Source organism: Macrobrachium rosenbergii, chromosome 20 (assembly GCF_040412425.1).
Source record: "Macrobrachium rosenbergii isolate ZJJX-2024 chromosome 20, ASM4041242v1, whole genome shotgun sequence".
Lineage (NCBI taxonomy): Eukaryota > Metazoa > Arthropoda > Malacostraca > Decapoda > Palaemonidae > Macrobrachium > Macrobrachium rosenbergii.
The window spans coordinates 23,971,377-23,987,134 of NC_089760.1; the positions used below are offsets into that span (position 1 = coordinate 23,971,377).

At 35.5% G+C, this 15,758-nt stretch overlaps 1 protein-coding gene and 1 long non-coding RNA gene across 3 annotated transcripts in view; one reads left to right on the forward strand and one right to left on the reverse strand.

Annotated features, from left to right (window-relative positions):
* LOC136849150 (uncharacterized) overlaps positions 1-15,758 on the forward strand; it is a 168,294-nt gene that overhangs the window by 130,123 nt on the left and 22,413 nt on the right. The window lies entirely within an intron of this gene.
* The window catches only part of LOC136849149 (neural cell adhesion molecule 1-like), a 183,928-nt gene that overhangs the window by 3,150 nt on the left and 165,020 nt on the right, over positions 1-15,758 (reverse strand). Inside the window, exons 14-16 of one of the 2 annotated variants that reach the window (XM_067122225.1) lie at positions 14,975-15,065; positions 13,999-14,233; positions 3,471-3,842 (exon numbers count right to left, since the gene is read on the reverse strand). In XM_067122225.1, the coding sequence (XP_066978326.1) occupies positions 3,471-3,842; positions 13,999-14,233; positions 14,975-15,065 (698 nt within the window). The remainder of the gene's footprint in view (positions 1-3,470; positions 3,843-13,998; positions 14,234-14,974; positions 15,066-15,758) is intronic. The other variant, XM_067122226.1, reaches the window with a different exon arrangement.

Below are 15,758 nucleotides of genomic sequence, written 5' to 3' on the forward strand. Positions count from 1 at the left end.
TTGCATTTCCCTGGTAAGAAATGACGCTGATGACCTGAAAACTTTACGATAATTCAGATGAAATCAACTTTGTTTTTTAGCCTAGTGTTTGTGGTGAATTTCATTCATGGGTGTCTTAATATTATTACTTGGGGCTAAAATTTAAATTGTATTATTCTCTCGAACTTATGACCGAGGTCCAATATTACTCTAAATTCTAGCTCAACATATCTGAGGAAAACTCTTGAAATGTACAGGGCAGAATTACTTGTTTATAAACCATAGTATCTAGGAATACGGGTAAAAAAAATATATCGGAAAAACCAGTTAAACGCGAGTTTAAGGTATACATTAATTTCAATGTAGTCTTCAAGTCATAATTTGCCTACCGTTTGATATGAAATTCACAGCAGTCATCGGTCTCTAAATACTCAAAACACATGCTAGATATAAAGAAATTTCCTTTCCACGTTGTGGGTAAGTTATTTCTGAGTTATACACTTCGGAGAAGTCACATGATAATGACATTATTCCTTGTTACACTTTTTCCGAAGATGTTACGTGATAATGATATTATTCCTTGTTACACTTTTCGAAGATACTACGTGATAATGAAAAATTCCATGTTACACTTTTTTCGAAGATTTTAGGTGATAATGATATTGTTCCTTGTTACGCTTTTTTCGAAGGTATTACGCGATATTGACATTATTCCTTGTTACACTTTTTTCGAAGATGTTACATGATAGTGACATTACTCCTTGTTACACTGTTTTCGAAGATACTACGTGATAATGAAATCATTCCAGGTTACACTTTTTTTCGAAGATATTACGTGATAATGACATTATTCCTCGCTGCACTTTTTCGAAGATGTTACCTGATAATGATGTTACCTTTAAATGATATCATTCCTTGCGCGTGCCCGCAGATACTTTCTATACCATTGGTCTGCGTTTCCAGATGTATGTCTTTATCAGGGTAATAACATTGTTTATGAAATCCCATGTATGGATAGTATTTCATTTTATTACAGCCAGACGAGTAAGGAAATAAATGCCAGAATAAGTGGACATAAATACTCAGTTGGACCTGGCCAAATGAGTAACATTCTTTATTTTTGAGCACGAGTGAAAAATCACATGGAATTGATCGACCCCCTAGTAGAATGATAAAAAGATTCAATAAAGTGGCCTTTAGAAACCTCTTGGAATCTGCTACAATACAGCTACCAGATAAAACGAATTAATTGAAGACCATTACATGCACCCTTCACTCAGTTTTGCACACGGTGTGCGAAGGGGATTAGAGAGATAAACTAGGGATTCATTATTTTTCATATAAATGTCCTCAGCCTCTTCAAGGTAATCGGGCAAAATTGCTTAATACAGAACAGCTGCTTCTCATCTGACGTACAGACTTAAAATTAATGACCTTTGTAAATACTAAATAGATTTATACTCCGTTATCTTAAACGCCTTTTCTAAAATAGCTTTTCTTACAGTTTTTTTTTATCTTGTACATAGTTTAGTTGCAGTAACCTTAGATTACCGGTGAAAAATTTCGCACGGTCTTGTTATACTTTCCAGAAAGTTATGTTTTGTTATTATATATATATATATATATATATATATATATATATATATCATTATATAAATATATATATATATATATATATGTATATCATTATATAAATATACATATTAATTTATATGTATATATATATGTGTGTGTATGTATGTATGTATCATGACCAAGTCATGTGACGCATGCGAATGTGTTGACTTTTCTGTATAATCCTCTTTGCGCAATAAACAAATCTGTGGCGCCTTACAAATCCTATTTTAGCAAAAAAAAAAAAAAAAAAAGTTTAAAAGTCTCATAGCTCTCTATATTTTTAAAAAATTTGGGGTCATTGGACCAGATAAATCTTGCGTCTTTGGCATAACTTTGCAAACCTTTGTTAAAAAAACATATTAATCTGTCATTTTGAATGCATGATACACGTTAAATCCGACCAGGTTTCTTGTAGCCGTTCACGAGAAAGTCTTTACACGTTTCCAGTGGAATCATATATGCCTGCTGTACCATGTGAACTATATAAAGAATAATGTAAATCTCAGGTCATGTCAACTCTCATGATATTTGAACCAACAGTTTTCTGTTATTTTTCTTACAAAATAAGCCTGCAGAATAATGATAATAATAATAATAATAATAATAATAATAATAATAATAATAATAATAATAATAATAATAATAATAATATGGCTCATTGCTTCCGTAAATATAAAGAAGATCAGTATCATACATAGCGAACTATAGTCTACCTCTTTATTACAATATCTGATATAATAAGTTGATTGGAATGTTCAAATTCACAAATAAACTTTGTACTCGGTACCATACTGTTTAATGTCCTGAAATTAACTGAAATACCGAAATCCTCGCGCACATTACATTAAAACATGCCTTTGGGTTTAATTGCTTACTAATTAACCGGTTCAAAATATTCAATGCTAACACGAGAGATAACGATCTTATACATTATCTTTGTGAAATTAAAGTATGCTTTCCTAGAGAAATGCTTCATTTATTATCAGAAGGAACATATCAGCTTTTATGACGATCTGCGAAGTTTTCAGGAAATGAGGATTATATATATTTAAATTAATAATAGGGGAGCTAACATAAATGTTCTCTAAACTACGAAAACTATGAAATTATATTAATGTAAATGTAATAACATGTTTCGTTGACATCAAGCATTGTATATACCATGAAGAACATTGCATATATTCCAGTTACCCCCTCACGCCCAAAACCAGAACACTGAATACCAGGCGCATGAGTATTCACAAATTTTCATGTCGCACTATTCTGTAGGTCATGGAAACTCCGGAGTATATCACCTACGCAGGAAGAAACGTCACCTGAACAGCACGTATCTCATAAACAACTCGTGCCACAGAAGTAACGAGCATTCGTGAGCTGCAACAGCTAGTCAGACCCGGCTAAATCTTGCATAACTAGCTCGGAGACCGATGACACTTTGGTTTTCCGACAGTGAATTAATGCGGGGTTCGGGCAACTGGGAATTTGTGCAGTGAAATTCACTGTTGTCAGAATTACAAACTGCATCCTTCTCTAGACGCCGTTGGCTGCCTAATATATGTCTCCGCTTTCCTGTTTATTGGTCACTTTGTTTTTCCTTGGTTTATACAACACCTGTCTGACGGCAGTGAATAAAGGATGATAAAGAACGAAAGATAGTAAGCACGGGAGGATATTTCAAAAGAAAATAATAAATACAAGCTTACTTAAACAAGTATTTTGCCGGGTTCGAGAATGTCTTTGTTTCGTTCACAATTTGAATTCACCTTTGTTGCCAACTAAATATAATAACGATAACGGTCAACAGAAGCAGAAGAGGATGAGAAAGAGGGAGAGGGGTGAGTATGGCCGTGTTCAATAACTGTTTCTCTACTCACGGTGATGTCATGCTGATAGTGATGCTTGGAAAGCAGGTGCTGTTCGTGGTGGGGTGTCGTCGACATCACATTGCTTATGTGTTGTTGCTGTTGAAAAGAGGAGGAGGGGTGGTGGCCTGTCACTGCTGCTGCTGTTCCTGCTACCCCTCCTCCTCCCCCTCCAGCTACTCCCACTCCTAGTCCCCCTCCGACAACAGCAGCAGCAGCAGAAGAAGAAGAAGCAGGTCCCCCTCGAATCTGAGTATCGGGGAAATGGGCCTCTGCTCCCCCGTAATTCGGAGGAGGCATCAGAAGTGGACCCGAGGGCGTGAGACCTGACTGGGCCAACGTTTGAGGAATTAGGTCAGGTTCCACTTCACTCTCGCTCTCCACCTGTTCAAGAGGTGGAAAGAGAAAAGAAATTAAGGAAAAGTGGGCAATGCACAAGAAGGAAATAAATTGTTCGCAGAAAAAAAGGAAAAATATATCAAGTAAAAAATAAATAGCAAGGGAGTTTCAAGGATGCAAGCTTTGTCTGAAAATAAATTGCTTAAAGTCAACACAAGATAAATAAGCACCGTTTTTTTCTAATCTCTTTTGTCGAGACATTGTAAGTTTGTTCAAACGATCCAGCAAGATTTCTTACAGCCTTCCATGTGAAACAGTATTGAGTCCAGGATGAAAATCTCCCACCCAGATGCCCTAAAAATAATAACAACATTGAAACAGAACACAAATAGGACATGAAAAACGCAAAGCGCCCATTGCCAGGAACTCGATAGTGTATTGCAAATTATCAGTATAACAGAAACTCTGAAGAAGGATCAGCATTGAGCGCAGACTATGTCTAATATCCAGCGAAAATAAACAGATTTATTGAAGAATCTTTTTGCCATTTTTTGAAGACGTCTGTACCCATTTTTTTTTTTATGATTTAACCACAGAAATCTGAGCTGCGGCCTAAACAAAAATCAAGTTTGCGTTGTATTTCCATCTAATTAATGCAACACAACAAGCAAAATCCATCAATGATAGATTAGCCGGTTGGTTGTAATTTAAACATAAATCCCTAGTACTTTACTGGGATGACACGAGTCCTCCAATACTATCAGACGTCTGATATCATCTTGTAAATAAAAAAAAATTATTTTTCTCGCTTCAAAGATCGCTGTCGGGATTATTTTTGATGTGGCCGTTGATTGGCGTGTCTTACTGATGATAGACAGATAATGAAATAGTTTACTCCGAGTCATTCCAGTATGCAAAGGATAACATCAGTCATGTCTTTTCCATGGAATTTTTCAAAAGAAAATTGTTATGTTTTTATTGCTTTTGTAACGTGAAAGCTACAAGTCTTGTTCTTCGAATGTCAGTTTAACACAAAGAGGAATAGCGTATACATTATTTATCAAGGGCATTATTTATTTGGTGTGTACAGTGCAGTTGGTACACTGAACTCACGATGACTTACGCAGTCTGTTCTTTCTTTCAATGAGTTGCGTTATGTAGAAAACTGTGTGAGGGTACATCTGGTGCATCTGGTACAGACAGCAATGGTTGAGATACCAGCAGAGGAATTTACTTTTATAATGGAGCATGGCTTATTATGAAGCCTTCCTTTAGGCAGGTCTTAAATCCTTCGTTTCTAAATTAATCCACATATTTAAGGAGACATATCCTTCAGCAGACGTTTTACTCGTAAAGTTCAGTCCAGAGTGAGTGGCTGATATGGCTTCTGTAACTCTACCTGTACCTGACGCTCATGGAGGTGTTCTCTCGAAACCTACGGAAGGAAGATATGGTAATCGTTTCCCAATACTTTGAACTTCCAGCAACTGGCAGTGGATGCATTACAGTTCCATACTCCAGATCACGGACCTAGATTTCCTCATTCCAGGTGGCTTCAGAGGGCTTCCTCTGTTAAGTTCATGGGACTTTTACCTAATCTTTAGATATTATCTAAAGTGATTGGAATGATAAAGTCGATAAATAAAGGAACCATTTGGTGACCTTGAATGAGGATGATCTTGGACATCTGACCCACGAGCATTTTACCATAGAATTTCTTAACAATTTCACAAATACGTGGACGGGTACTTCACTCAGAAAAGTTGGAGCAATGTACATTTGGCTGCATGTACATTTGCCTGAGGGGATAATTTAATAAATGGACATTTGATAACACGGCCATTTCAGTAAGGAAAACATCAAAACTGATAACAAGAGAAAAGTTACAGGCAGAACACTTTACAAAAATAAAAATGTAGTAGTTTATCATCACATTCTCTCTATCTTGACACTTACTGAACTTGATGAGGAGAGAGAATGAACTTACCGGGAGATCTGTATGAGTTTATTTGTAAATAAATGGAATAACCAGTCATTTGGGAGTTTTCATTGTTTCACCAACGATAGCTGATGAGAAATGGAAACATTATTGACCTCAAAAATAACTCCGAGGCCGTTTAAATGTCTATGAAACGGGTACGCACGCATACACGCGCATATGCTAATTAGAGTTTAGAAAGTTAATTAGGATAAAGGGAAACCTCAAAAGCAGTGGGCGAGAGGAATAATTGTGCTCTTGTAAGAAGGTGAGGGATACAAAAATAACTGGACTGTACAGAATAATGTGTTTTAAGAGTGACTGGTTGCGTGTAGAATTGGGTCTGTAGCAAGGTTTTGTCGTTTCCTTGGCCATTTTCTCGGTATGTCATGGATTTAGGGATTCGAGATGTTAGAGTAAAGACAGTGGTTGGTTTGTAAACGGTTTGGAATGACGGATGTTGGTTTGTAAACAATTTGGAATGACGGATGCTAGAGAAATTATTTGTGGGGAAACTATAAGAAGAAAAACATTTGTTGTATATAAGAAGAAAAATTTAAGTGACTGTGAGTAAATAGTTATGAGGGTAAAAGGAAACTTAGAATGTGTGGCAGTGAATGTTAATATGGATGGCGAATGAACAGAAATTGTGGATTTATAAAAGCATTTAGGAGCAAATGTGACAGATAATTGTATGTTGAGAGAGAAGGTGAAATAGAAAAGGGGTGAAAAACGGAAGGTAGCAAGATATATGGGGACAATTTGGAAAAAAAAACGGTCTATGTTGCTAAAGTTGGAATTAATAGAGGAAATACTCAGCCAAATCTCCTTTGGCTGTTGAACGACACTTAAAGAGTTTAAGATTTTTTATAAAAACTGTCTGCGTTGAACGTGGGAGTAGAAAGGCATGAAAGGGCGAGAAATGTGGAGACACGTAAAAGGTTTTAGGAAATAAACGTGGATAGAATAGTGGATGATAAAAGACTTAAAAGGGGATAATCCTGAAGCGCTGGGGGAGGAGAGGAGAGGAACGCTTAGAAATGCACAAAGAAAGTGTTTGTAACTTTTAAGGCGAATGGCTCATCGTGTAAACGGATGTTCCAGTACAGATGTTTGATACAACCAATGTTGTGGAATTTTCCACCATAAGGGGTACATCCTTGACTAAGCAGTTACACCATATGCGGACCAGTGATGTTTGACTTCTATTTATTTATTTGTTTACTCTACCTCTGAAACCGATTCTGTTTTAGTCAATGACTCAGTATATGTCGCCATTTGATTTTCGATTTTATTGATTTATCAATAAAACTTATGAGAAGAATATTTTATTGTATAGGAATTATGTAGAAGCAGGTCTTATAACAAGATCTGGTAACTGTATATCATACATATTAGAAGAAACAAATGACAAACGAAATTGTCAGAAGGAGAGGGTGGACAGTATAAGATATCTCGGGTGTGCTTTTCCAAAAGTTTGAAGAAATGTCGCATTGAACTTGATAAAAGAATAAAAAAGAACCTTGACTCGAATATATTGGCTCGTGAGATTTACTTGTCACTCTTCTTCAGAAACTTGAAGACTTCGTATGAAACGTGTTATCGGGTATTTGTACTTACGTAATAATTGCTGTTTTATAAAGTAAGGGCTATAAGAACCCAAAGGCTAAATTGTATAAATTTTTTTTTAAAGATTACTGTTGTGTAAACCAAGCTCTAATCGCGACCATTTCCTTCGAATTTACTTGTACTTATGATTTTAAACTTGTAATTTTTTTATAACGAAATGCCTCCCTTTTGAATGCATGCCTGATTTTTTATGCAGTTATACTTCAGTTTCTTCTAATAGATTCTGCTCATTCGAATCATTGGTGTAAAGTTAAGGTCTTTGATATACTCGTAGTTATCTATTCTGTTCTCACTTTAACCTTAACATACATATATATATATATATATATATATATATATATATATATATATATATATATATATATATATATATATGTACATATGTATATATATATACATACATACATATATACATACATACATATATATATATATGTATATATATGTATATACACATACATACATACATTACATATGTATGAAGTGGTTATGTTAGTGTCCTGCTTAACAGTGAAACGATGGTGTATGACACAATTCAGCGGTTAATGTATTAACGTGTCAGTGGTTGCAGTCTTGTCCCTTGCCGAGTCATTGTCTGAAAAGCGGAATGATAGTCATTGTCTGATATATATATATATATATCAATTATATATATATATATATATATATATATATATATATATATATATATATATATATATATATATATATATATATATATATATATATATATATATATACATATACGGTATATATTTTTATATTTTTTTCAACATTGAGCCTTTTCGCTTACCAGACAATGATTCCGGCAAGGGACAAGACTGCAACCACTGACACATTAATACATTAACCGCTGAACTGTGTCATACACCATCGTTTCACTGTTAAGCCGGACACTAACATAACCACTTCATCCATTGTCAACACGAGTTGAATTCTGACGAAGCCTTCAATAAATTCTAGTCACGTCTTGACGACCGAAACCAGCCTCCCGGAGACCATCACGTCTTCGGGGGAATAAAAGGTTACGTATTTCTTTTTTAAGAAGCTGACACCTGGTAAAGGGGATCATCTTTCATGCTGACCGGCCAATATCTTTCCTATTGTTGTCGAATGCAGTGCTGCGAGCGAATAGACCCCAGTGCATTGTTACGGTGGACAACATACTAACAAATACAAAAGGGAAGAACGCATATTGACTCAGTATTTCCCTTCTGTGATACGAAACGAAGAGGTTGCTCTGTGGGCAGTCGGGCGAACTATGAATTTTATCACGATATATAACATGTTTGTTGGGAAGTAAGCTAAAGGTGAATATGAAACAGAATTGGATATAGGTGTTATATATATATATATATATATATATATATATATATATATATATATATATATATATATATATATATATATATATATATATATATGTGTGTGTGTGTGTGTGTGTGTGTGTGTGTGTGTGTGTGTGTATCGGAGTTCAAAAGTACATCTGCAGTATCGCTTGGGTTCGGATACTAAAATCTAATGAGTTGCTACTATTTTAAAATCTGGCCTTCAAAGGGTAAGGGTAAATGATTTTGAAACTGGAAGGAAAAGAGAAAATTCCGTAATTTTGGAAGTAAATTTTTTTATTGTCTGATCTAACTATCAAATTCTCAGGTTTAGAACATTCTGAATGCTTTTTTTTTTTAAATAATAACTCTGGGATAGTAGTTAATTTTTTGTTTTTGCAGAGAAAGGCATTTGTAAAGCTTCCTTCCTCTTTAGATTTTGACCTTTCCACTTTAATTTTCATTCCTCATTGTAGGTATGGAATGTAGAAACGTATTTTTTTATTCAAAAAGGATTTCGTAAAATATAAAAAAAGCAAAGGACATTTTCACAGTTGTTAGAAAATGGAATAAGCTTTTTCAGAGTTTTGGACTAGTCCAGGTGTCTCAAAAAAGTGTCGATATCGACACGTGGGATACGCTGGGATAATCCGGATGTCGATAAATTCCAAGGGTCCAGAAGGGATCAATGAACTCTGCCAGTTCGATCGGAGTCAAAAGCCCAAATTCGTATAAAAGATAAAAGTACATAATACATAACTTCTGGTACACATTTATTCAGTCTTTATTGCGTTTTTTATTTGATTTAATTGTTTACTGAAACATAATTAATAACATGTTTACACAAATTCAGCATAGGGTTGAAATCACAAAACATTGGACCATTGTAGTACCAGCTTCTACACGGTGTATTTGTTTATATTGTTTTTTTATGTTGTATTTTCTTATATACTAGCCAATGTTATTTTATATCATTAACATTGTAACAGTGCAGCCCAAGCTTAGGTAAATTAATAATATTCTTGGTAGTTTATTATTTTTCATCCGCTAGAGAATAAGGTGTCTAAGATTTGGGGAACATTTGTCGAGCAAACCATTATTGCCAAGATGATAAAGGTACGAGAAGAAGAGATATAAAGTTCGAAGCATTAAAGCTAAGTTTTGCCTGTTGGCAGCAGAGATAATATTCAAATTCACCAAAAAGTCAAGAATCCAGTTTGCCTGTTTGATAACTGACTTTTCAATAGTAAGAAATTTAGGGGGAAAATCAGTAAAGGAAGATAAAAACAGGGTAATAGAGTGAACAGATACTATAAGGGCACACATAAAGTGGATATTGGCAGATACTATACTGGTAACTAAAGCAGGCTTGTTAGATAAGAAAGCTAAAATGAAGGTACTAATAGAAGGAACATTGAAGAGTAAGGAATTTAGGGCGAAGTTCATTAAAGGAAGGTAAAAACAGGAAAATAGAGTGAACAGATACTATAAGGACACACATAAAATGGATATTGACAGATACTGTACTTGTAACTACAGCAGACTTGTCAGATAAGAAAGCTAAAATGAAGGTACTAATAGGGGGAACATTAAAGATTTTCAGTGAAGATCGGTGGACGGTTTATACTTTTACATGAATTTTTGACTTTAACGAAGATTTCTCTCATATTCCTCTACTAAAAGGTAAAAATATGCATAAAGAGAAAAGTAGACACTAGAATTATGCTTGCCAAAGAGAAGTCAGATCATTGAAGCAAAAACAGTAAACCAACTATAGTAAAAGGAAGGTGAATTTAAATAGCAAAAGCACTTTTTTTCTTATGAATGAAATTTAATCGATAACTTTTTTTTATTAATAATGACCAAAGTATCATTTTTTATCAACATACCAATTTTCCGCCCACAGTTTTCTGAAATCTTCATCCTAAATCCGTAAGGGGAAAAAATAAAAAGAAAATGAGAAAAAGTACCTCCCACTTTTCCGAGTGTTTTCGAAAAGGAGAATAGTTGTATTAAGTTTCCAGCTATTTTTGTCTAGCCGGATTCGATGAACGGAAAATATGGCTATGGAGGAGAGAAGATGGTAGACGTCGGCAATTTCTTCCTTCGATTTCTTTTGCTAAAATAGCCCTCTAGGCAGAAACTTTATGACTGTGATATCAGGGAACAAAGCACCAAACTTTGTGTGTGTATATATATATATATATATATATATATATATATATATATATATATATATATATATATATATATATATATATAAAACAGGAATACACATACGTACATACATATATTCATTGGAAACAACCGCTGTAGTGGCATTTTTTATAGGAATCTTCTTTTCGTCGGATTTTTCTCCCTCTCTCATATGGCTATATCTCTCATCCTCACGCACACATATACTCTCTCTCTCTCTCAATTATATATTACATATATATATATATATATATATATATATATATATATATATATATATATATATATATATATATATTGTGAGACACACAATGTAAGATTGTGAGAGAGAGAGAGAGAGAGAGAGAGAGAGAGAGAGAGAGAGAGAGAGAGACTTATCGTGAGGGAGGATTAGTTTTCGAAGAAAACTTATAGCAGAAGGGGCCGAGTCAAGAGAGTATTTACTAGGAAAGTTTTATGGGAGATCCAAAGCCGGTAAAGTAGGGACACTGGAGGAAAGATAGTGGCGCTGTGGTTACTAATGGAAACAAGAAAGTCTGAATGAGATACTTCGATTTTCTGAACTGCACCAATAAAATCCAGGGAGATCAGTTCATTACTGCCATTTATACATAAAAACAAAAACTTAATTCCTCTGGCTATTGAAGATTGAAGCCCTAAGCAGAAACATTAATTCCCCTGGCCATTGAAGATTGAAGCCCTATAAAAAACATTAATTCCTTTGGCTACTGAAGACTGAAGCCCTAAGCATAAACATAGTTCCTCTGGCTGTTGAAGATTGAAGCCATAAGCAAAGACATTAATTCCTCTGGCTATTGAAGATTGAAGCCTTAAGCAGAAACATTAATTTCTCTGGCTACTGAAGATTGAAGCCCAAAGCAGAAACATTAATTCCTCTGGCTATTGAAGATTGAAGCCCTAAGCAGAAACATTAATTCCTCTGGCTGTTGAAGATTGAAGCCCTAAGCATAAACAGTTATTCTTCTGGCTATTGAAGATTGGAACCCTCAGCAAAAACATTAATTCCTCTGGCTGTTGATAGATTGAAGCCCAAAGCGAAAACATTAATTCCTCTGGCTATTGAAGATTGAAGCCTGAAGTGAAAACATGAACTCCTGTGGCTATTGAAGCTCTAAGCAAAAACATTAATTCCTCAGGCTTTGAAGCTTGAAGCCCTCAGCAAAAACATTAATTCCTCAGGCTGTTGAAGCTTGAAGCCCTAAGCATAATCATTAATTCCTCTGGCTATTGAAGACTGAAGCCCTAAGCAAAGACATTAATTCTGGCTGTTGAAGATTGAAGCCCTAAGCAGAAACATTAATTCCTCTGGCTATTGAAGATTGAAGCCCAAAGCAAAGACATTAATTCCTCTGGCTATTGAAGATTGAAGCCCTGAGCAGAAACACTAATTCCTCTGGCTATTGAAGATTGAATCCCTAAGCAGAAACATTAATTCCTGTTGCTAGGGAAGATTGAAGCCCTAAGCAAAAACATGAATTCCTTTGGCTATTGAAGACTGAAGCCCTGCGCAGAAACATTCATTCTTCTGGCTACTGAAGATCGAAGGCCTGAGCAGAAACTTTAATTCCTCTGGCTATTGAAGACTGAAGCCCTAAGCAAAATCGTGAATTCCTCTGGCTACTAAAGGTTGAAGCCCAAAGTGTAAACAATAATTCCTCCGGCTATTGAAATAAACTAAGGTCATTTACAGGTTACATAATGAAAAATTATCAAGAAAAAGAGAGTACAAGTTAAACTTGTTATTTAAGGATGAAAGGGAAGGATTAAATTACACAATAGAAGATATAAACTTTTCTGGGGGATGATTCCAATTCAACTAAATGGAAAGGGATTCCATGTAGATAAAGTAATTATTCAGAGAAGACTAAACTTTTGTTGAGAAACAAAGTTAGCATTCACCTTCAGCAGAGCAGTTGGCTGCACATTTGACAAAGTTTTGAGTGGAGAGAGAGAGAGAGAGAGAGAGAGAGAGAGAGAGAGAGAGAGAGAGAGAGAGGTGTAGAGAGAGAGAGAGATGGTGTGTTGTGTTGAGAGAGAGAGAGAGAGAGAGAGAGAGAGAGAGAGAGAGAGAGAGAGAGAGAGAGAGAAATTAAAAACATTGTATCTATTATGTAGCTGATTTACGGCAGGATGCATCAGATGCTGTATAGATGGTTAAACCATGCTAGCGGACAATTAATTAATACTTCACTTATTACCTGCCCAGAGTAGTAAGGCGAAATTTTTTTTATCTGTTCATTTATTCACTCGTATGTTAATACACTTAATGGTGGAAACAAACAAAAGGATATTGAGCGTTGAGGGGTCACTTAATACGCGAAACTTAAAATGAAAAGAAATTGGAGAAGATGCAACGAAAAAGAGAAAGGAATCTTCCCGTTTTTCCATATAAAAGAAAATTTCACCATATCTCAAGTTTGCCCATGAAGGAAAAAGATAATAACTGGAAGAACACTGGATTTATTACCTTGGTAAACATACATCGATAAACCACTGGAGACCATTTTATTGAAAGGAAAGAACGTGACCAATCTCTGATCGCACGCACGACATAAACCAATCTTTTGTGGACGTATAAATTCACACACAAATACTCTAACTCACTGCGTGCGTCTTGGCGTGCACGTCACTCTTATAGATGTTGTCATGAAAGTGTAATCCACACCACACCCATCGTGCAATTACCTGCTTTTACAGGATGAAACCTCAGATGAATCCATTTCGTCTAAAAGCCAGGCTAATCTCAGCAAGTGGAGATGCGTTTGGACTAACAGTATGGCACGATAAATTCTGGGTACCACTCATCAGAATTTGAGAACAGTTAGGGAAAAGACTGCTGTATAAATCGGCCTAATTAAGTACACGTTGCATGAGTATACAGAAAACACATCATAAAATGTTACAGCGACTGTTTATTTACATGAAAATGGAACGTAAAATTCTTTAAACATTCAGCCATTCTAATTAACCTCAGCTTCTTTTATCGAGACGAGGAAGCCTGAAAGCAGAAACCCGCTGAAGCCACCTTAATTAAGCCGGAGTCTCTTACCTGCATTTCCCTCTCGGCGCAGGTGTGTGATATGTCATGAACATTTTTGAGAATTGGCTGCGGTGACGACGGCAGGACACTGTGGGCGGGAGGGTGGGTGGGAGGGGGAACTACTGGACGCCTCAGGCGATGTCTTAACAGCACAGCCACCAAGAAGATGAGTAAGATCAGGACACCTGCACCAGCTCCTATCGACACCAGGGCTGGAACACCCCCGACCTCGCTCCCGATCAGGCTGTTTCGTCAAAGAGGGACGGTGAGAGCAATTACTTAAACCAGCAGAATTAGGAAGTTTCCATAGCAACAGAATTGGAAATATTAATAATACTAGTCTCTCCATATATTATGGCAATTATATAAATTACTGAGTGTAAAAACAGGCAACCATTTAAAAGGTGACATGCCACACAAAGCCTGAATATTAATGGAGGAGATGCCAAGATAGTTGCATTCTTCTGATAAGAAAGAAACACTGGAGAAACGGGGAAGTTTCTATAGCCATAAAAGTGGTAGTAATAATAGCACTAGTCTCTCCATATTATGACAATTGTATGAATTACCAGAGATTAAAAATTTGCAATTATTTTATCGTGACATGCCACGAAAAAGACTGAATATTATCAGAAGAGATGCCGGGATAGTAGGATTCTTATGATAAGAGAGAGAGAAAGAAGAGAAACTAGGAAGTTTCTGTAGCCATACAAGTGGCAGTAACAACAGTAGTAGCTTCTCCATAACTTATGACAATTATGTAAACCGTTCTGAGTAAAAATAAGAAATTACTTGAAAAGTGACATACACCTCAAGGATTGAATATTACCAGAAGATAAACCAAGATAGTTGCGAGAAAAGGAGATGCAGACTATTCATAGTACGAGAACGCGAGAAAGAAAAATATCAGACATAGCCAGCCGTCTTCATTCCGATTTCTTAAAACATAGGAAAGAAAGGGAGAAGTTCTGAGAACTTCACTTACCTGAAGTCGCTACTTCCATTGTCCTTGGAATTGCCACCTGAGCTGCTGCTGCTCCCATCACTGCTACTGCCTTCCCGGACTTCTGCCACGACTGAGAAATAGTAAAAAGGACTCAGAGTGCTGTTTTCTCTCTCTCTCTCTCTCTCTCTCTCTCTCTCTCTCTCTCTCTCTCTCTCTCTCTGACTCACAAACACACACACAAGCAATACATATGTGTATGTGTGCGTATGTATGTATATATATATATATATGTGTGTGTGTGTGTGTGTGTGTGTGTGTGTGTGTGTGTGTGTGTATATTTGTGCATATATACATATATATATATATATATATATATATATATATATATATATATATATATATATATATATGTGTGTGTGTGTGTGTGTGTGTGTGTGTGTGTGTGTTTTGTGCGCGTGTGTGTGAGCTGCAGTATTTATATGAATTTCACAAAATGTCCAAAATTTTAACCAGACTGATTCAGTAAATGCATATACATTATTTTCTGAAAAGGGAAGAATATTTACTTTAAAAACTTTTTTGTCATTAATCATTAAGTACAGACTACCTAATGTATGTTTGTCTATCTGCTATTGGGTTAACTTTTAAAAATTTTGCAGCAAAAATCTGTTTATTATATTACTCTTATATTACTGTGTTTCCCTGCTTAATGTTTTAGTTATTATTTCAACTAGTTGTACTTCCCAAGAATAATTCTAAAAGCAAAAGGGGTTAAGGAACAACAGATATTAACTTGCATATGTCAGTGTAAAAAAACAAAAAA